At 41.1% G+C, this 20,847-nt stretch overlaps 1 protein-coding gene across 4 annotated transcripts in view; it reads right to left on the reverse strand.

Annotated features, from left to right (window-relative positions):
• The window catches only part of LOC102305866 (receptor-type tyrosine-protein phosphatase U), a 186,295-nt gene that overhangs the window by 73,300 nt on the left and 92,148 nt on the right, over nt 1-20,847 (reverse strand). For all 4 annotated transcript variants that reach the window (XM_005943757.3, XM_005943758.3, XM_005943759.3 and 1 more), the window contains exons 3-5: nt 15,985-16,256; nt 8,388-8,469; nt 3,593-3,708 (exon numbers count right to left, since the gene is read on the reverse strand). In XM_005943757.3, the coding sequence (XP_005943819.1) occupies nt 3,593-3,708; nt 8,388-8,469; nt 15,985-16,256 (470 nt within the window). The remainder of the gene's footprint in view (nt 1-3,592; nt 3,709-8,387; nt 8,470-15,984; nt 16,257-20,847) is intronic.

Raw genomic sequence — 20,847 nt, forward strand, 5'->3', positions numbered from 1 at the left:
TGTACAATTTCATTAGAATGGAAGGACCATCTCCCTGATTTAATCATGCAATATTACGATCAGACGTGCTTTAATGAAAACAAATGAATTCTTGTTAAAATAATAGTGATTATGGGGGTAATATATGTCATGAGCGTCGTGCCCTAATGGAGCCCATCTTCGACTTCATCTGTCCTTAGCGTGCAATGTTATTGAAGCAAAACATTTAACCGTTCAACAGTTACAATCGGGAGACAGATGGACTTTAATGCATCAAAGTTTAATCACTCTAGCACAGATAATACTTGAATGATGGCATGAAGAGGCATGAAAGTGCAGAAATGGCCGCTGCTGAGAGGCACCAATCTGTCTGCACTTCAGAGGATGGGGTGTATGTGCTTGTATGTCTATGTGCAGCTTCTGTGTGTGTAGGGCTAGGCCTGGGTCTGGGGCTCCCTGAGCATTGATCCCCACATTGCTATTAAGGGTGGGCCTCTCCGTTGCACGGTGGAGGCTCCACTGGGTGTCAAGCGGTTCTCGGGGGCCCGGAGTCTGGGGCCCCCATCCTTAGCTTGGCCGGGATGATTGGCCGCTGCCTCTGGTCCTCTGGCACTCTTGCCCTTGGCTGTGGAAGCTCCATCCAGGACCTCCAGGGTCTTTCCCTGTCTGCCTCTAGCTCTTGGGGGGGCATGGTTGGAGTGTGACCCACATTTTCAAGTATGTTTCATCACAAATGATCTCTCACACACACACACACACACACACACACACACACACACACACACACACACACACACACACACACATTTGTCTGTCTGTTTCATCCTCACCCCCCTTCTTTTCTCTCTTTCTTTCTGTCCCTTTTCTTTTCTCTATTCCTCCACTTTTTTCTCCAGTCTTTCACGCCCTGTTCACTTTAGCAAAATATTCACACAGATAATAATATGAATAATAAAATAAAATAATAAGATTACGAGAGGAGCCTACAGTGAGTCCATAGTGCTCCTCTTGGTAAAGCTAATGTGTTTGACACAACAAAGCATTCACACCTAAGCAGTCTTAGCAAAAAAAAAAGAAAGAAAAAATGTCCGCTTGTTTCAGTCTAAGAAGAATGGAAAGAAAAGCGAGCTGTGGCAGAAAGTAGGAAGTGGAGAAAAAACTGTGAGAGAGAAAAAAGAGGCTCCAGTGAATGTTGCATGATGCACCTAGCTGTTGCACTGTGAGAGGCCTTTCTCACTTGTTCCACACCATTAAAACCACTAGCATCTGTCACATCCTCACTGTTTCAGAATAACACATTGGCTCTGGCATTTTTTTCCTCATGTTTTCAGGCCATTCTCTCCGCGTGTGAAATAGTGGACATGAATCATCATTCCAGTACTTTTGATCCGACAGCTTTCACAGAATGAGAATGTGAGCGTACTGTGATTAGCAGCGAGACCTCTGGGTTACACTGGGCCATTTGGGCTTCTGTCATACTGCTGATTTGAGGCTTTCAAAAAGCCACAGACCACAGGAACCTCAGGCCGAGTCTTGCAAACAAACACATAAACACACACCCCCTGATTAGGGTTAAAAAGTCAACAAATCTTGTAACCGCAGGAAAAAGAAAAAAGAATACAGTAATGTATCCTTCCTGCATCTTTTCTACTCCTGTTTTTTTGTTACTTGGCCGGTGAATTACAGAAAGGAGACAGCAGAAATCAGAATAAATCAGAGTAAATGAAATAGCATGCGATCACTTCATGTTACATAAACAATCTGGCTATAGCTAATTGGCGAGGAAACGACAAAAACGATCTGTTAATCTGGCAGGCGTGTACGGTTGAGACTGCGGTACAGCTGGTACTGCAGACACAATCAACACGAAAGGGCACAACAACAGAAAACAGCCTGAGAGGTGCATGTGTGGAGCAGACAATGGAAGAGGACAGCTGAAGGTAGAAGAGCGGTAGGAGGGGGGAAAAGCATTCCAGTGGCCTGAAGATCTCATTACAGTAGGCGTCTGTAGGGTTATGCCAGCTAATTACCCAACGCATTTGCCTTCATCTTTGTGTTTGACTAAATGGGTGGCTTGATCAGAGAGGTATGGCTGAGGATACAGCAATTACCTAAATCACACGTCTCCCATTTTCAAACAATGCAGAAGGTTTTCCTGGGTCAGCTTTGATTAATGCTGGCTGCAGTGGGTGGTAAGATGCTCAAAAGCACTGAATATGTGGCTACATGCTAACTGCATGCATGAGATGGACAAATTATGAATCCCTACAATAGGTCTTTAATTGGGCCTCGAGAAGAGAAGAGTTTAAAAAAAAAATACTCATTCACATGGATTCAAATGGCGACCATCATGTGAATAGATACAGTGCAAAAGGACAAGAACACAGCGATCCTATCAGCAAGGCGACTTTTCAGAGGCAGCGGAGTGAAGACACTTCAAGGCCTTCATAGCCTTTATAGCATTCAGCCTTTGTGTACCATCTTTATTTAAGGATAAATACGTCTGGGTTACATATAATGATGACACAGAGAGAGACGTGACAGTTATGTATGCAGTAAACTGTAGCAGCATGTGAAAACTTAACCATGAGTCACAGACCTGCGGACAAATCACTAAACACAAAGATCAACACACCGATGATATATTTCCATTACGTGGATTGACTTATCCTAACCCAGGGTTTCCACTGTGCATTCACTTAAAAGGTGCAAAGTAACTGATTTTAAAAGCTAAAACTGTAATGTTAGAAAATTATGAACCAATTACTCAAATAATACAGACAAATGAGTGGCGTGATTTTTTGTGAGAGGAAACACACCCTCACTAATAATGTTAATAATAACATAAAGTTGTTTGCAGCCAACTGGAGAAAAAAAAAACATCAAGGTCCAAGAATCTGCATTTATTATTGATGCTCATCAGGGAAAGGCTTAAGACACGACTGTAAAACTTTAGATATTCCTACAATCTGCACTCTGAGAGCTTCCAGGATCGGTGACACTATTTTTGGGTCGGCGGTGATTTCATACCAATTGATCTCTAATCTAGAACATAACCTGCTCCTGAGCATATGAAATCTACAGCATAAGTTACCATCATGATATAGCCTGGTAAAGTACAGAAAAAACACAGCCTTTGTCGTACTAAACACCCAGGGTTCAACCTGAAGTTGCCCTGATAAGATAAAATCTTACTTCACACTACAGGCCTCAGGACTCCTGGCTGTAGGCTATAGCTTCTACTTGAAATGAATGTTCAAATTTCTTTTTTGAAAAGTCAATCAAATAACAACAAGGAGAAGCAAAATAACCAGATAGCAAGGAAAAAGGTGCAAAGTTGAATAAAATTGACACAATGTTTGTGGTCGCATGTGTCTTTTTCTGTGTGCAGGATTGTTTTCTCTTCATAGGAAAGTGTGTGATGACTTTTACTGTGTCCCACGTGCCCAGGGAGCCTTGTCTAATAATCCGTCTGTAACATTAGGCACTAGAGTTAGTATTAAAAGAAGTCTTCCCTTTGTACTGTTGCCATGTTGAAGGTAAAAATACAACAAGCTGACACACAGTAAACACAGGTTACTTTCAGCAATAAACACCATCATGAAGCACTAACCTCCAACAGGAACTTCTCAGCCTCTGATGCCCTTCCAGCAGCAACACACTGGAAAGTGGCATTTTGCCCAGCATTGACCTCCTCATCTCCTAGCCTGGAGAAGTGTGGCGCCTTATCTAAAGAGACAGACAGAGAGAGAGAGAGACCCACTGTGAGATTAAAAAAAAAACACATTACCTTTCAACCGTTCACAATGCAAGTCAGCTTCAGATTAACATAACATGTTTTTATCCAGGTTTTCTTTTTGTTTGTTTTTTTAAATGCAAGAACAGAAATTTCAGGCTTTTTCTGTTTTGAAACAGCAGTTTGGAGGACTTTGTATGAAACTGACCGGCTATGAAGGGCAACCATTAAAAACAGAAATCAGTTTATCAGTAGTTTGGCAGCAATTTATTCACATATTTTCATTCGGTTCATTCAGTTTGCATCAGCCTTTTCAGGCTGAGGGGTAAGAATTGATTTTCGTTTCCAGTTTCTCCACGGTCAAATTTAAGTCTAAATTTGCACTGCATTTTCAAAAAAATGTAATTAAGATATAAAATACAAGAAAAACATTTATAGAAATTGAGTGTTGTTGAGGTTAAAGCCACTGATGCCCATTTTCTTTCCGTAATGTCTAATCCACCAGTATGTACAAAGCTCTGATATTTTTAATGCTAAAATTGTTGTTTTGGCATGAATTATTGTTGCTATCCATCAATTTTCAAATTTAGCATTTGACAGAAATGCTGAAAAAATAGTAAAGCACATAATTATTATTATCTAAGATGCCAAATTACAGTTATTTACTTGTGTTCCTGAACGTTTTGCTCAACGTTATGCTCAATTAATCTGTGACTTCACAGAGAAGTCGAGTGCGTCGGCTCAAATTTGGGTATAAACAGGTGAATTCTCCAGTGAATTTTGACCAGTTTCCAAAATACTCCCGTTTCTTTGTTTTTATGGCAGGTTGTGTAATAAATGTGTTCAGCGCTGCGTATATATTTTTATCGCGATGGAAATTCTGTAAATGCAAATGTGGGCAGTGGCTCGCTCAGAGCCCACCACTAAAATAACTTACAAACAACATCAGATTAGAGGGGATCTATAGATAAGCACAATGTGGGAGTGAATCTGTGGAAGAAAAGCCAGCGAGTGAGTATTGGCTCTCTGCATTTCGACTAATAATGTCCCAGCAACCTGCGCGGGAGCCGCCAATGAGTCAGTGTGTGGGAGTAGCCCTCTCACCCAACTCCATGATTAACAATAGAGCAATGAGTACCAAACCCCTGCAGAGCCAAATCACTGGGTAAATGCTGGCAGCACTGCCTGCCAACTCTGAGAGATGGGGTAGCAAAAGTTGACATGTCACTCCAGATGACTGACAGGAGGAGAATGCAGGGCTGCTGTGAAGCCGAAGCATCGGGGAGAAGCAAATGTTTGCGTCTCACTCATCTTCTGCCTGGTTTTGCACAAGACTCTGTTCCCATCTAGCTGCGAGGAAGATGACAATTTCTTCATCTTGTTTGTATACAGTAAGTAAAGGAGAGTGCTTGCATTTGTACCCCACATGTGGCCATGTTTCCTTTGAGTGACTTTCCCTCCTAAGGTTTATTCATAATTCATGCGAGCCAAATATACAGTAAACAAACACTGAAATGAGTGTGAATAGAAGAGAACAAGCTCTGCATTTGGAACCGACTGCAGTGTTATACAGCTAAATGTGTCAGATCCTATCCTCGGGACTCTTTAGCGCGATAAATATTTCATTGGGCTGCAACACTGGTTTCAGAGTCAAGGATTAAGACTCAGGAGAATACAACAAAAATGTCAACCATGCTTTATCCAGTATTCCCAGAAAGGAACTTTTTGTCGAGAGTTCCTCTTAGTTTTGTTTTTGTTTTTTTTTGTATGCAACACTTAATGTCTTTTCACTCCTTTTCTTCCTCCACACTCTTTGCTGCCAAGTAAGGCAGGCTGGCTATGTGCCACATCATAAGGCATGTTCAGGTCTTGATGAGAGTCTTAATTATTTAATGACCACAGTGGGAGCATTCAGAAGTTGCCATCTGCTATGTCTGGAAGTAAAAGGGTGTCTGACTGGGTGATATGCATACAGTATGGGTACAAAGCAATCTTACAGCCAATGTTCACGTAATAGAGCTCCTGGTGGTATCCTCTGTAACGTGAAATCCCCGAGGTGTCCAACTCAGCAAGAATAAAAAAAAAGAAATAAAAAACAGGGATATAACAGAGATCCCCCTGAGAGTAAAATATCCTTCAAGCTTGTGTCAGGTATATAAGTCACATGAAAGCAGCGTGGCTCAGGTGTTAAATGTGCTATGAGCTGACAAGAGCCCTTGTGTTCAGCAGTGGGACTGTACAGGGAGTGTGTAAGTGACAGGGAGAGACTTTGTCCGAGTATTAAGCTCGGGAGCTTTAGCGAATACGTTTTATACCAAGACTGTACATCACTGTGTAAAAGTCTTGAGCCACCACTCATTTCTTTATATTTTGCTTGAAAATGGGAAATAGGTGCTGTAATTGATTTAAACGTGCAACCATACATGTTAATACAGTATATAAGGCAAACACAGAGCCAGTACTTTTTAATAAGCTTGAAAGTCAATATTTGATGTGACCACCTTTATTCTTCAGCACAGCCTGAACTCTCTCAGGCAGCTTTCATGTCATTTCATGATCTAGTCTTCAGGAATAGCTCTCCCGGCTTCTCTAAGGATAAAAATGGATGCTGTTTGGATGTTGGCTGCATTTTGTTTTGTCCAATGATCCCACACTGCTTCAACATCCGTGAGGTCTAAGCTCTGAGGGGCCAATCCATGACTGATTGGGTGTTTTTCTATCCAGGTGTTCTTTTACTGCATTGCCAGTGTGTTTGGGATCACTTTCGTGTTTAAATATGAAGTCATTGCTCATCACACACTTTCCAGATGGTATTTACATGGTGGATCAAAATCTGACTGTACTTTTCTATGTTCATATTTCTGTCAGTTTTGGCAACATCCCCAACACCACAGCTCCAAATCATGATGAGCCTCCACTGTGTTTTACATGTGACTGTAGACTGTTGCAGCTCACTCCTGAGCTCCTCCATGCACAATGATGACTTGAACCAAAAATTTCCAAACTGGATTTATCATCTATCAGACCTGTTGCCACTGTTTTATTTTACCATACCTCAGATTTTTCCTTTTCCTTAAAAACGACTTCCACTGACACCATTTCTGGTGAGACTTCAGTGAGCAGTAGATGGATCAACTCAAGGGCCAGATGCATCTCTCAGGTCCTCTGTTAGATTTTTTTTTATGATGATGTGAATTTCAGATAACATTTATCTGCTGTAGATAGTTTTTTTTTTTGTTTGGCCTGCTACTTTTTCAGCTAATAGCTCTTTGGAAATCACCTTGTTGGTACAAAAATGCTATATTATATCTGTCAAACTGTTCTCTTTGTCACTTTTCAGAGATTCAACTTTCAGAGATTCAAAAAAATGGGAAAAAAAATGTTGTTTTTGCAACAGGCTTCTAGTAACAAAGTGCCTAAAGATGCAATTTAAAACGGGTTCTTTTGCAGTGTTGTTTGTTATGTGTAACAGATTCATCTTGTGTGTTGTTGCCTTTTTTGTGCTTAAATGAGTCATAGGTCAGGGTTAAGTGGCTTACAAACAAAAACTCAGAAAACAGTCAGGTACAAAATGTTCAAAGAAAAACTGAGACCCTCATAAAGCCTGGAGAACTGCTAATCACTCACACAGTAGTGCATATAAAAGATGTATCCAAGCCTGAAAACTAAAGCTAGTGCCAATGTCATCGGTGCCTTAAACCTAAACAAACCTTGATGTGATTCACTCGTCACAGTCGTTTCAGGGACCTAGTAAGTGATACACATTTGATAATACTGGAAATAATCCAGCAGCAGTGACTGTAATTTGGTGTACACACCAACGTAGAAGGTGGCAGTGCCGCAGCTCAACACTGATTGCCAGTTACCATAATAGGAAAGAAGAACTCCAGTTCCCAGCAAAGTGTGCGGCTGCAGCTGATCCATAAAATCAAGCTGAACTAGAAGACAGATAACACACTACCAGCACCTGACAAACCTACCTGTTATTGCTGGAGTTTGGAGAAAATTGCTGAGATATCACCAAGAGTTTGTTTGGTCAACATAACTGTAGCGGAAAAACCTGACAATATGACAGCCCTAGCTGGTTTTTTAAAAAAGCAATAATGTCCATCTTTTATATACTATTTATATACTCTTGTTTCACACAAAGTTGTCAAGTTTAGGAAGAAAACTGAAATGCTCCTTTCACTTTTGCACCAGTGACACACAAAGCCCTGTGCTGCTGGGAGCTGTTTATTATAACAACAACAAAAAAACAACCCTGAACAGGAGGCGTTTTCATTAAGCTTTAAAATGCAGCTAAATGTAGAAAACCTCTTTATGAGTTAAGTGCAAGAAAATGCGAAAGCCTTCACAGAGACTGAATTTGAGATTACACTGATTAACAAATAAATCTGCCTGTCAAAGCGTGCTGGAGGCAAAACGACAGGTGTGTTCTCAGGTGGAAGGGAGTGTTGGCATTTGGGTGTCACAGTGTCTTAATAGTGCCGCTGTTGTCACAGCGTGCCCCGGGAGAGCTTGTCGTACTAATATAAAAGGTCAATCAGCCATTACTCTTCTCCTCATCACATTTATATTTCATGCTGCTTTAAAATCTGTTTTACCCCCACCCCAAGAAAAAAAGCTAAATATTTCTTTCCTGCAGCATCTTCTGTGACTGCAATCCACTTACAGCAAGGATAGTTGAGCACCATGATGTCATCTATGGCAATGTAGCCTCGCCGCTCCTTCGAAACCGTTGCCTCAATCAGCACCTGCAAAAGTGAACATTAATAAATGATGAGCAGATTTTATTCGTTAGCAGAGCAGCTAAAGCATGTACTTTTCATTAGCCTGATGCTCTCGAAGCTGAAGTGTCAGCGCATTTGAGGGCTGTGTGAATTCTACTCCACTCTGCTCTTGTTACTTCTACTGCGACAGACGGATTAATTACAAACACACCCATCACCGCATGTTTTACCTCAGTCCACGGGGCCAAGGGAAATAATTGATTTATCAGGAGGTACACAGAGTTGTTTTTGTTGTGTCGCATTCTAAACGCAGGACAGCCACAGCAGCTGATAATGCAACTTGCCACGAGACTCAAGGGGAGGACAAACCTCCACACCCTCCTATGGAACAATAAGCTGGATGAGCTGTGGGCTCTCATGAAACCTAATCAATATCAAATCACCAACCTCAGTAACACTGAGAGAGTTATGGGACACGGGGGTGATGTTTGTTTTTGCACCACCAAGGACAGTCTCCCATCCACAAGTTTGATCAAAGGCCAGCTTTGAGTTATTGTTTCTCATAATCCTCTGACAAAGTGATTACAGCATGTTTCCTATCGCTGGGTTTGGATTTTTACTGAGGCTCCACCCCAAATTAAAATGAAATCACATCCTCAAAGCTGCTTTAAATGTGTCTCACATGATATTCTAAATCATGTTAGCTTAATCTTTACAAGGTCAAATACACTGGCGGCCACCAGAGCTCCCCTCAGCCTCCTGGAAGTACTGGATCATCTGTTACCAGGTTCAAAATGTTCCATTCTTATTGTTTAATGTTGAAACACTAAGCAGGCAACATCTTTTAACACTTTTAATTCATCTTTTAATTGTCCCCTGGCCTTAAAATCCAAACAGTTACATCAGTCTGACAGGAGGAAAGTTACTACCACTATGAAAATTCACAGAATGCAAATTGGGAAGAAGCTCTGAATGCTGTCAGAAGAAACTGTGGTGCTGGTGTAGATACATATTATACTGCACCGTTGAAAAACCTGCAAAATAAAAACAAACTCAGGGAAAAATATCACTGTAGCTGAATACTTCTCTGCCAATACCAAAATTATACTTTGCAAAACCTCTGTTTGAGAGCTGGTTAGGGTTTTTTTTTTTTTCTACTTTTTGATTTACACTGAAGGAACTTTGACACCCACATCATCTCTGCTACCGCAATCCTCTTATGTTTGAACACCTAATTTAAGAGTCACAACTGCATCTTCAGGACCTCTGGCCCAAACCGCAGCCTTCCACAGTCAGCAGGACGGAGACGGTCCACCTTCTTTGGGCTTTGAAAGAAAGACGCCAACCGGTGTGACAACAAACTCAGCCATGCGTGACCCCTAAAGGCACCTTCCCAGAGAGATGGTGATGGGATGTGAGGAGATTGGGGTCAGCTGGAAAAAGAAAAAAAGTCCAGACAGGATGCCATGCAGGAAGCCAGGCATGCACAGAGGGGAGGCTTGAAGCTTGCAGAAGGAGAAGTGGAGTGGAGAGGAGAGGAGAGGTGAAAGGAAAAGCAGGAGGAAGGGTCCTGGCTGCTGGGTCTCCTGGAGTTGGAGGCTGACCCCGCTCTGTCCACAGCTGGCTGCTCTACTCACAGAGGAGCACTGAGGCTAATCTCCTTCTGTCAGAGTCAATTTTTCCTGTTTGTTCCCAGACTTTGTTGGAACCTGAGCTGGAAGATGGCACCGCTTTTCAAAAGCAATATTAACGTTTTACTGTTTTCATCGTTTTCCCCCTTCTTCAGGTTGTCAATTCGCTTAAAAGCAGAGTCCTCCCCTCTGATTTGATTTCCTCTGCCTTTCCATTTTTCGCTGTCTGCCTTTATTTCTTTCATCTTCCTCTCACGTCTTCTTTACTTAACTCCTTACAAGCCCCTGCTTAACCAGAAAATAAACAAACAAATCATTGCTATAATGAAAGCATAATATACTTCCGTATGTTGACCTGAATTAGCTGTGTAAACACATGCGGCCATGCCATTAGACTAACATCAAAATTAGCCAGAAACACTGATTGGGCTTAATGGCATACAAGACAGAGGGAAAAAAATGTCTCGGAAGTCTAATTAAGGTGTTATTACTCTCCGCTGAGCTAAAGCACTGAGGAGATTGATTGCTGGTTAATCCTTGAACTTCTTAGCCATTAGAAGAGCAGCTTTTTACGAGGGAGACATTCAGAGCATTTGTTTTAATAAACAACCTCTGTGGATTTTTATTGAAAGCCACTTTCCCAATGAAACTTTCCATGTGCCTATTCTTTACTCTAATGAGCTGCTACTTTTCTTTCTCGGGATAAAAACGCAGGCATCATCTTTTGGAGATAAAAAAAAATAAGGAAATAAATAAATAAAAGAGTGACACCGCGGTGATTTACGGTTGATATAAGATGCACATTATGAGAACATATTACATTATCCTGTAATACTGGCTTTTAGAAACAGTTATAATGTATACAAATCTGGAGACAATTTATTTGGCCCTATAAACGACCTGCTACCTTTTCTCCAGTCACGAGACACAATTAGGCACACCAGGCTTTCACTCACCATGAGACGCAGTCATGCATTAGATAGATGACAAAGGATTGCGTGCTGAAGTAAATCTGATGGGGTAGGAATACCAAAGAATAGCAGCCAGTGTCTGAAGATATAATTTCAATGTCAAGAATCTCAATTCGCTCTGTACAGCATTAAAAAAAAAGAAAACCTTTAACGTAGCCATGGGCTCAGCTTGAGGACTCTCAGCAGGCTACAGCGAGGAAAATAGCAGAAATTATCAGACAAAGAGGAGACGCACAGATTCTCATTTACAAGCCTTTGATGTGTTTAATGCATGTTATCTTTTTCCTTTTTAACTGAAATTGGTTTTATAAGTAAACAAGATAACATCATGGGAAATGGTTTTACATATCGAGACTTAATAATAACAATGTGAAAAAATGTCTGAGCGTGTCTATGAAAGTAGACGCTCTGTCACTTTGTTATTCTGGAGCATTCAGGTGTGTCTTAACACAATGCCAAGGAGAAAAGATGTCAGCACTGATCTTAGAGGAGCAGCTGTTGCTGCCCATTAGCCTTGGAAGGGTTATAAGGGCATTTCCAAACAATTTAAAGTCCATCATTCACAAGTTTATTCCCATGTGGAAAACATTCAAACACTAGTCAATCTTTCCAGGAGTGGACATGGCAGCAAATTCACCCCCCAAGGTCAGACTGTGCAATGATCAAAAGAGCTACATGTCAGACTCCACAGGCCTCAGCTAGCATGCTTCATGTTCAAAAGTTCAAAATACTATAATTAGAAAAAGCCTGAACAGGTAGAGGTTCTTTAGAAGGGTTGGCAGGAGTTTCTTCACTCTAAAAAGAACATCAGCAGCACGGTTTTCGTTTGCACAGTTGCATTTGAACAAACCACAAGACAGGTGGTGGTGAGAATTAGCTGTAATGCTCAGCACCGTGTTAGTGCAAATTAGTGCAAACACCACATTTCAACAGTCAGGCACCGTGGTGCAGGGCTAATGACCGGGGCTTTTTTTTGCGGCCACAGTCGCCGCAGTCATCCAGTCGATCAGACCACGAACTCCTCTGCACACCAAAGTATTCTAGAGTCAAATATGAGGCCGTCTGTCTGACTGAAATCGGGGTCATGCAACAGGACAACGATCCCAAACACAGCAGCAAATCTATAACATAATGACCCAACGTCCAGACCTCAGTCGGATTAAAATGCTGTGGCAAGAGTGACGATGATGTGAGAGACTGATAAAGTCACACAGAAAATGATTACTTCAGTTTATCACTGCTAAAGGTGGTTCTACAAATACTCAATCCTGTTCTTGTTTACTTTCAAAACGCTTTCACACGATTGTATATTCACATTTTCTCAATCATTTGCTAAAAAAAAGAGGTGAAACACACACTGAACAAAACATTTCTTGTGCAGTTTTTTTATAGATGACACAAATATGTAGGGAGTCAACATAAAACTATCATAAATGCCTTTGTGCACGATAATCATGTGGCAAACGTTTGACATCGTGTCAGCCATGCAGTGTGAAATTAAAATTTCATAGAAATCACCAGGTAAAAGAAAAGAAAAAGAAAAATATTATGTTTGCATCATACCATATAAACACATGGGGAAAAGTAAGAAAAGGAAATAAGAAGACAGGAGGGGTCGGCTGGGACCGGGTGGGTTCAGCGCAGAGGTGCATGTCTCCGGCTCTAGTTAGCAGTTTTGGGGGCTCGATAACATCTTTAATATTTGATAACAAGATTCTCCAGGTATTGCAAACACTCTAAACCAATATGAGGCAGAGAGAAATATGGCAATGCACAGCAGATCGCACTCGCACGACATTTTCAATCGAGACATCTCAAGGTGATCTTACTGCCTTCTATTTTCCATTCCTGAAACCCATTGCACTCCAAATCCCAATTTAACACCTGTGATAGGAGGAAGAGACTCCTGTCAGCCTTCGCATTAATATACACGGCAACCTGATCAGAAAATTTACAATAAAGTGCACATAAAGTGCAAACATAGACATGTTAAAGAAAAAAAGAAAAAGAAAAACATCATCATTCATTTTCGATAAAATCCTCAAACACTCAAGTTGGATATAATCAAGAAAATAATTTTTTAAATCACCAGGAAAGCGAACAAAGGAGATTGGAGTGATTGTGGTTTTTCGGCATATTAATCCCCTTAGTTTTGGTGATTATCAGAGAATTTGTCAGACTCCACTTAATTACATTCCACAATGACATTTTCAAGAAATAAACACAGACTGAGTGCGTGCCCCAAACAAAGTATTTCATTACACCCCAAAACGGTGAAAGCTCGAGTGTAATCTCACGTCTGTATCTCTGCAGTGTAAAAGCCTGACATTTTGTATCCCTGTGCTGTAGGCAAGAAACTGGCTCCTCCAATATGTCCTGAAACCTAATAAGGCAGAAGAACTTGAGGATTTAAAAACTGTCTCCAAAAGCTTGTGTGTTCCCGTGGGATTTATTTTAGTCACAGACAATGATAAGAAGGACCCATTATCCACCGCTGCTTCAAAAGAGTGCTTTTCTACTTTAATGACAGTGTAAATCAGCCTGCCTATCATTTGAAACCCAAAGTGGAAGTATTACACCTGCCATGGAGCTAATATAAACAAAGACTTTCACCATTTAAAGTCACACAAAGCTGCTGCTATACAGCTAAAAAAAAAAAAAAACATGTAAAAATGAAAGTTGAACGCAGTGCCACTGCAAACTTCTCTTCCCCCTTTTCGTTGCTGCTTCACAATAGAGGATAGCCAGCACTATTAGATACCATTAAAGAAAACATTGAGCTTTTACACCTCCCCACTTGCCCTTCTCTCCGTTCTGTCTGTGCAACAGAGAGCAATGACGTGTTGCAAGACAAGGCCCACTGTCATTCCACAGTGATGAGGTTTTTGACTGCCGAGGGATTAGCAATGTAAGCCGTGGCATATGTGACTTTGTGGAGGCAGTTTGTTTTGTTTCCTTTGTACTCAGAAGCAGTATGAGGTCAGCTGAGTTAAAGTGAAATGTGAGATGAAAGTAGAAGAAAGAAAGAAGGAAAACTACATTGCTTTAATTCCTCACAAGCTAAAATTGGATACAGTTTTTCTAACGGTGCCAATATCTGCTGATCAAATCCCAAATATTAGCAATTTAATCCAATCTATCTGAACACCGTGTTCCCCCCCAACATGACATAAAAGCCATTAGCAGTTTAAGCTGTTCTATTAAAAGCCACTACTGTCAATTCTAATTCAACTGTAAGGCCCATCTTCTTCTTCTTCCCTTGTACTGTTTGTCCTGTCTTCAGAGCCATCTACTCCTCCTCATAAGCCCATTATAAAGCTCCTTCTCCTATCTGGAGCCTCTCATTGGCAGCTGCAGCATAATTCTGACTCACCTATGAGCCATCAGTGTTTACTGGGATGCTAACGAGACCGAGAGACGAGAAAGTACACAGCTCCCCGGAGAAAGGGAAAGGAATAAACCTGCGATGTTCAAAAAGCAAATTCAATAGCACTTGACTGGCGAAGAAAACGCAGGATAGGTTTTATTATTTTATTCAGGACTTATCTGCGCTGATGTTATGATAGGGTGAAACTGTGGTTAGTGAGTCTGTTTTATAACACGGAGATGGCAGCTCTCTTCCACTTCCAGCTCGCTCACTGTTAAACATGCAGAATGAGAGTAAACCTCCACTTAATGTATTTAATAAGGGTACAGTGAAAGTAGCGATTTGCGATGAAAATGCCATGAAAAGAAAAGAATTAGACAGTGTGGACCTCATTATTTGCCACTGATGAGCAGTTTCACTGGCAGGCGTCCTTTGCTACTCTGTTTATGGGGCCAAAGCTCAAGAGACACTGCAACTGGATTTGGCACTGATTAGTGCAGCTCGCTGTCTTCTTGTATAGTTAGTGATTTGTAGCTACTGACTTGATATCCAGAAATATAGCTACAGATGGCAGCGCCACAAACTCAGTGGGTTTCACTATAATGGTTTGTTTCTCTTTGAATCAAAGAAAAATAATGTCCCTTTTTAACTTAGGTCAACAAACGTTGGTGTTTAATTATAACCTGGAAAAGAAGTAGATACATAAAGTATGCCTGAAATATTATTTTCTGCTATGAGTCAAGTGCCCCTGACTGTAATACTGTTCTGTACAATATATACATGTGTTTGATCCTGTTAACCTAACATTGTTTACCTTATTTTCAGATCGCATGATGTCGGGAGAAAGGCATCACCCTGCATCTACACCCCAGGTCTGCACAACGCTAAGGACTATTATTTACATAGTGAAGGTCACATCTTGCAGGTCTGAATAGAATTTAATTAAGTCAGCAGGATTGACAGTTCTTGATAAAATGCACACTACTCAACTTAATTGCTTTTTGACAGCTCCGCAGAGTTTGCAGAAAGAAGAAATTGGATTAATAGACGGATAACACTCACGCTCACCTGACTGTGCCATGTGCAGACCACAGCATATCAGACCCTCACAGTGCATGCCAGTCACTGTCTGCGTGCTGCATGCACACAATGGCGTATCACGCGAATTGTTAGAGTGAAGTGAAAGTGCAGAAAAACAAACCTCGCAGGGTGAAATCTCCACCAGGCATTCCCTTGTGAGATCTACTTAGGTGCTTTAAGCACCAGCATTGGCTACATCCACAAGGGAATCAGTGCTAATTAAGTTGCAAATGTAAGTAATTAACTGTACCTCGAGGCTAAAATGAGTAGTGATCAACAGAGCCTCACTGTGTACCATTTTTAAGCTCTACATGATCGCGGTCAATGAGTCTGTATATCTCCAACAAAAAAAAAAAATGTTAAGTTCTTAGAGGAGCATCAAGCAGCTACTTTGAACAACACGTCCGACATATTAAAAGCGAGGATGATGAAGACTTTAAGTCAGTTTTAAATCAGTTTCATCAACATATTTAAATATGAATGTTTGTACCTGGTATTCGTTCGGCCAGAAGGTGCTGACAGCCAGCTCAACCTGATGCCACTGTTTGCCATGAGGCCCCGACGTGTTCCACACTGGACTGCCGAGCGGGCCGCCGTTGACCCGCACATATGCCCGTAGAGCCCCGGGACTGTGGCCATCACGGCTATACAGGAAGTAGCTGAACTGGACGCAGTGCGTGTCATTTTCACTCAGTGTCTGCAGCAGCAGCTGAGCACGATGACCCACGGCATGCTGGGAGGAGTTCACCAGCATATAGGACCCTGGAAAAAAAGCAGGACAGAATGCAACAATTAATCGCTCTATTCAACATTTATGTGTTATTAAAAGTCGGGGTCATTAACTGTGAAGCCAATTTTTCTGCTGCTCTGTATTGGCCGGTTTAAGCCTGAAAACAATGTAAAAGTATTTTAAATCATTGCGTTCCTGTACACCAGATGTCTTACATGTGTCAGAAACAGACATCATTTACAAGTTGCAGAAGTGAAGCGTGCATTTTAAAAAAGTTAACTAGTCTCTCGAATGCCTGAGGTGTTTATTCATTTTAAATTGGAAAATGAAGTCAACCACACAGACACTTGCACTATCTTCTACACCCGTGTTTTCCTGAGGCAGTAATAGCTTTTTGGACATTCATGTATTTTTCATTCATGTATTTTACAATTTGACTGTGTTGTTTTCTTTAGACACAAGGGGCAATATTGAAAATCATAGTTTGAGTTTATTTATATATGTAATAATGCATAATGGGAAAATACACAATCTACAGTACTGCACAAAACTCTTGAGAAACCCATCACTTTTTTATTGTGCTTCGAAAATGGGAATTAGGTGCAGCAATTTATTGAAACATACATTTAAACGCAGCATGTAAGGCGACTCTAATGAGCTTCAACACAGCTTGAACTGTTATTGCTTTACGTAGCTTTCAGGAATAGTACTCCAGGCTTCTTGAAGGAAAGTTGAAAATACTTCTTTGGATTTTGGCTCCTTTCGTTTTGCAGTAACGTTCAGGTTCAGGCAGTAGTGAGGTCAATCCATGACTAATAGTGTTACTGTATTTTTCTATCCAGGTATGATTTTGAAGTATTGGCAGTGTTTTCTTGGAGTCACTGTCATGCTGAGAAATTAGGCTGTTGTAAATCAGATGCTTTCCAGATACAGGTACTGCATGGAAGATCAAAATTTTGCTTCGTAATTCCATTAATTCTGATCTGAAAAGATCGCCAACACCAGAGGCTGAAATCCAGACACCGTATTTTATAGATGTTATAGACGCTCATGGTTGTACCCATCTCCTGACCTCCTCCATACATATTGGTGATGATTTGAACCAAAAATTCTGGATTTTGGATGCTTTACTTTGTCAGACCTCTTGCCAATGATTTTCAGTTCAGTTCTTGTGGAATTTGGCACACATCAACCTTTTCTTCCTATTTGCCTTCCTTAAGAATGGCTTCTTGACAGTAGTTAGTAGTGGACTGAACAACCATATCCATCTGTCAGGTCCTGTGTCAGGTTTCTACTAGATTTGTCCTGTTTGTTAAGGACAATTTGAGTTTCCTCAAATTTTTTAAGGACACACTGCACACCATGCAGAAATGTATCAACCTTTCAGCTACTGGCTGCTTGGGAATCCCTTTGTTACGGAGCCCCGCAGGGGACATGGGAGAAAAAAAAAATTAAGACGGACTTTTGCGAGATCTCGCAAAAGTTTTAGCCGCATTCTTCGGAGGTCGAGGCACGATGTGCCGGGAAAGTGGTGTTCCTCCCGGCTGTAGTAGGTCTCGACCTCCCGTTAGCTTCGAGATGGTGGGTGTCAGATCTCCGAAAACGTCGGAGCACTTTTGCAAATATGTGATGTCTTGTAAAGCGAGCAGGTGTCTGATGTTTACGCAACTACATTCACGCCTCAAAATATCTTAAAAGTGTATTTTGTGACCCAGAAAGAGTAATATTACAACTAAGTAGCTGCCGCCATTGTTGGAATTCAACTTTTGCGAGTTTGTTTTGCGAGATCTCGCAAAAGCCCGTCTTAATTTTTTTTTCTCCCATGTCCCCTGCGGGGCTCCGTACTTTGTTGATGTAAGAATGTTATTTTATGCCTTTTGAACTGTGTTATATTTGGCATTTCTCAGATTCAGCTAAAGAAATGGGAACAAATTATGTTTTTGTGACAGGGTCCTACTAGCAACTTTAAAGTGAATCAGAAACAGAATACTTTATTAATCCCTAAGGAAACTGTGTAGACACACATGCTCGAAGACAGTAAGAACAGAAACTAAATACAGGTTGCAACATATAACATAATAGCTCTAATTATTATTGTTATTATATCTGTGTGCTACACAAAATTAATATACTTTGACATCAAGTTGCCCCTTTTATCTTTCTTATTTGCTCTGTAGAGGATGTGCAAATGTGCACTCTTTGCTAAGTTGCCCATCGGCTTAACAAAAAAACAAAATGTTCCTTTGGAAATGGTACAAGGACTGGACTGAGGATGATTGAAAATGCAGGTAATGTCCAAAGAAAAACTTTGAAACATCTTTAGAAAGCCTGGAGAACTACTGCTCAAGATCGCTATAACAAAATGACAAGAAAGTCTGGCTCCCTGGAAGTAAAATATAACGAAACGAGGGCTGGCTCATGACTCGCACAGTACCGTACAAGCGTATATGAAAAAGAGAGTAAATTAGTTACATTAGTGCTCATACCGCGAACATGTCCATAGCACAGACTTATTCATCTAATTTAAGTGGTTGAGCTTTGCAAATGAATCACTGAGGCATTTTTGGGAAACAGACTCCCATGAACCAAGGCAAACATATCAGACAAGGAACAAATCTTTTTTTAACCACTTTTCGCCGTGTGAATCAGAAAGAAGAAAAATGAAAGTATTATCCACCAAGTCACTGCTATGTGTGTAGGTGGTTAACAAAAGGGGGAAAAAAATTAAATGTGGGCTTTTGAATGTACAGACACATTCAGTTCTGGCGATGGCAGCAGTGAATACCGGAGACAAATGAGGGGACCGAGTGAGAAAAGAAACTGAGTGAGAAAAATGAGCTCATGGCCAGTTTCCCTCTTCCCTCTTCACCAAGGTGACGCCGAGGTAAAAACGAGATTCACAAACCCCCCGACCGCCCCAAAGCCTCCTCTAATCAGGATAACATAACCCCATTGCCCTTTGCCTCGCATCTGTCCTGCCTTGAGTCTGTGCCCACTAACGTGATTAGCACAACAATGTTTGGAGACCTTCCTGTGTACTCAAATAATCAAGCCTGTTGTCTTTGTACTCCAAGGTCTTTCTGTTCTCAGTCAGAAACAAGCCCGAGAGACCAGACAGTCACAGCCTTGGCGCCAGGTGTCCAGAAGACACTTATTCTCCTCTCAGATGTAATAGCATGTGAATGGTGCAGAAGCCAGACAGAGGAAAAAAATCTTAACATCCCACCGAGTTTGCACCTCTGAAATAGGAGCCTCTCTGACAATAAGCATCTGGGGCAACACACCATACCTACAGAAGTACTCTGAGTTATGAATATAGAAGTCTTTAGCTTTTTTATCCTCATCTCTATTAAACGCCAAACAAGCACCTGATGGAGTCATCCGCTTCTTCACAAGCACAACCAGCCACTGAGAACACACTAATTACCTCTTTGAGCGCAAATAAGACAAAATGCCTAAATTTACAAGCTGATGTTCTACATAATGAGATTGAGATTCACAACCCTTAACCCGGAGCCATAAAAAACATTAAATCAAGGAGCTGTATGGCCGCTCATTACGTGAAAGCTATACTTGTGGCCTTTGCTATAAAACCGCATTGCACTGCAGCGCACTGTCAACACCTCCTGATTTGTGTCCTGTCCTGCGCTTGGCATCTCGGCACTCTCATTTCGCTTTGCTTAATTAGATCTTTCAGAGTCCGTCTCCTCTCTCGCACCCTCCAGGCTCACGAGGGACTCATAAAATACCAGAAAAGGGCTGAGGTGCTGAGGCCATACTGTCCTCACTGTGCCTCCTGTTTTATATATAGGCATTATTAACACCTTTCTGTTGACTCTGGAATAACGTCACGTGAGAACGGACAGAGCAGCCGCCCTGCTGCCCTTTAACCTGCTTGAAGACTCAAACCGAAGACGGAGTGAAGTCATAAATTTAATAAGGGTTAGCACGTGTGTGTGAAAGCAAATGATGGCGAAAAACTGAAACACTGTGACAAATTAAATGGAGGTCCTGGACACAGTCGGTGCAGTAATCCCGATATACTGGGAGATAATCCACATTAGCTCGCTCAGTATGGGCATTATGTATATTACTTGATTTGATTTGGCAAGTTTTCGAAGCCCTGCCTCTGTGTAAGCAGGAATTTCTGCTCCTAATTAAATGGTTGTGTCCGAGGGCTGAAAAGGCTAAGCAAAAGCATTTAACAAAAGGAAACATAATGGGAAATTAATCAAATCTATTTCTACACAATGTGTTTCTTTTTTCTGTTATGTAATCCGTTTAGTAAAAAAGTAAATAGACATTGATTTTTTTGTGCCTTTTCTCATACACAGACAACAAATATATCTCCTTTCTTTTAAAGGGAATTAACTCTTTAAATAAGATACAAAGATATAATTTAATTCGAGCACACATAAGGCGGGAGACTGGGAAACCTCCGTGTACTTCAGAACCAATGTTGAACAGCGTGAACGGAACATGAAGAAAACGAAATGTTTTCAGGCATAAACTGAAGTGGGTGACGGTGTGACAAAATGTCTTTTTGCAGCAGCACTCTCTGCACACTCCATCTGACCTTGTTTGCCAAGTCTATATTATGGAGACAGAACATCTCTGCAGGGC

Source organism: Haplochromis burtoni, unplaced genomic scaffold (genome assembly GCF_018398535.1).
Source record: "Haplochromis burtoni strain Fernald_Lab_line unplaced genomic scaffold, NCSU_Asbu1 Contig_376, whole genome shotgun sequence".
Classification (NCBI taxonomy): Eukaryota; Metazoa; Chordata; class Actinopteri; order Cichliformes; family Cichlidae; genus Haplochromis; species Haplochromis burtoni.